The sequence below is a fragment of the Corapipo altera genome, unplaced genomic scaffold, assembly GCF_003945725.1.
Source record: "Corapipo altera isolate COAL_440 unplaced genomic scaffold, ASM394572v1 0, whole genome shotgun sequence".
Taxonomy (NCBI): Eukaryota; Metazoa; Chordata; class Aves; order Passeriformes; family Pipridae; genus Corapipo; species Corapipo altera.
In genome coordinates, this window is record NW_020884872.1 from 195,836 (window position 1) to 197,399 (window position 1,564).

Consider the following 1,564-nt stretch of genomic DNA (forward strand, 5'->3'; position numbering starts at 1 on the left):
CTCCCGATCACTGCCTCATGTAAGAGATGTCCCTCAGTCTGTCAATGGATTCATTTCAACTCTATCTCTGTGTTATTTTTGGAGAACTTCCTTATTTTTCATGAATTCAAATGTATTTTCAAGGTTCTGCACCAGAAATTTGGCTGCAGAAAAATCACAGGATCATTTATCCCTTCCCATCTGATTTGACATTGCTTTCTGCTCCCTAAGCTCAAGGAAAAGAAAGCAATATACAGAATTATCTCTGAATCTGTAGGTTCTGCAGATTCCCTGGGTTCAGGATGTCAGGATCAGATGTTGCATCTCCTCCAGCTCTCTCTTCTCTCCATTAAATCCCTTTATTCTCTGTTCTCTCTGTTCTCCTTAAGCTCCCAGTTTTAAGAAGTCATCCCTCATCCACTGAGGGTAAAAACCACATATTCCATGTTTTTCATGAAGGCACAACCATTTTGACCTCCCTCCTAACAGAGAAGACTGTCAGAGAGTAATGTCTTAGGCTTTGACTTAGGAGGAAGCTCAAGGCAAGAGAGAGATCATATGGGATGAAACCCAAAGCCTGCCCAAGTTTCCTCTCCGGGCTGGGAAAGGGCGAACACACATGCCAAGGTCTGGGATTTCTGTAACAAACAGTGTTTGTCAGCAGCAGGGAGGAGGGAAACCCCTCTGCCTCAGCCGTGTCTTTAGTTTCGAGTTGCTCCACGTTTTCTCAGTGAGTCAAAATCTTGTTAGTGCCCGAATGTGAGCTGCCTCTGCAATGAATGTGCTCCTGAACACGCTGCTCTGCAGTTTCGTGGCCCTGCTTAGAAGCTGTGGGGGCTGTCACAGCTTGGCCTGGGCGCCTGTCCCAGAACTGCCCCTGCAGTCGCTCCAGACAATGCATGGCTGGAATTCCTGCGCTGGCTTGGGGGGTGATTAAAGGATCTGTGTCAGCACAGCCCCGGCACAGGGGATGCCCAAAGAGAAGCACCTGGAGCAGACGGTTTCAGCAGAACCGTTCCGAGGGGTGAGTCACCCCTTCCCAGAAGGGTTCAGGGCAAGGTCAGACACGTCGAGTGCAGGGAAAACAGGCTCAGTCTGCAGCTGGCTGACTGTAATCTCCAGCAGCCCCTTTCGGCTCGTCTGATGGTGATCATCAACCGCGTTTCCTTTTTTTTTTTCCTTTTTTTCTTTTTTTTTTTTAATAAATTCTCTTTCCTAACATTCATCATTTTTGTCAGCGTTAAAAGGCTTTAACCTTTTAACAGGTTCGGACCTGTTTTATTACTGCTCCTCCCTGCAGACAGAGGATCTCTGCCCTGTGAGTTGCAGGAGATAAGAGCAGGGCTCAGAGAAAGGGAGAAATCTCTCTTTCGCTGGGGAAAGGGCTGAAGTGCAGCGGGAACCGGGTGATTCATCCGAGCTCCGTTGGGAATCAAAGCTGCCCAGCCCTTACTGAGTGCTCTGACCAGGAGACTCTTTCTTTGTGCCAGCTCTTCTTTCCTTGTGCCAGCTCTGCTCAGGAAATTCAGGCAGCCCAACATCATCTGTACTAACTGAAGATGTTTTAAGTACCCTAACCCTGCAC

General features: G+C 48.1%; 1 protein-coding gene across 1 annotated transcript in view; it reads left to right on the forward strand.

Annotated features, from left to right (window-relative positions):
* Positions 1-949: 949 nt before the first annotated feature.
* IFNGR2 (interferon gamma receptor 2) overlaps positions 950-1,564 on the forward strand; it is a 16,808-nt gene continuing 16,193 nt past the window's right edge. Inside the window, exon 1 of the mRNA XM_027637542.1 lies at positions 950-1,003. Within this exon, the coding sequence (XP_027493343.1) occupies positions 950-1,003 (54 nt within the window). The remainder of the gene's footprint in view (positions 1,004-1,564) is intronic.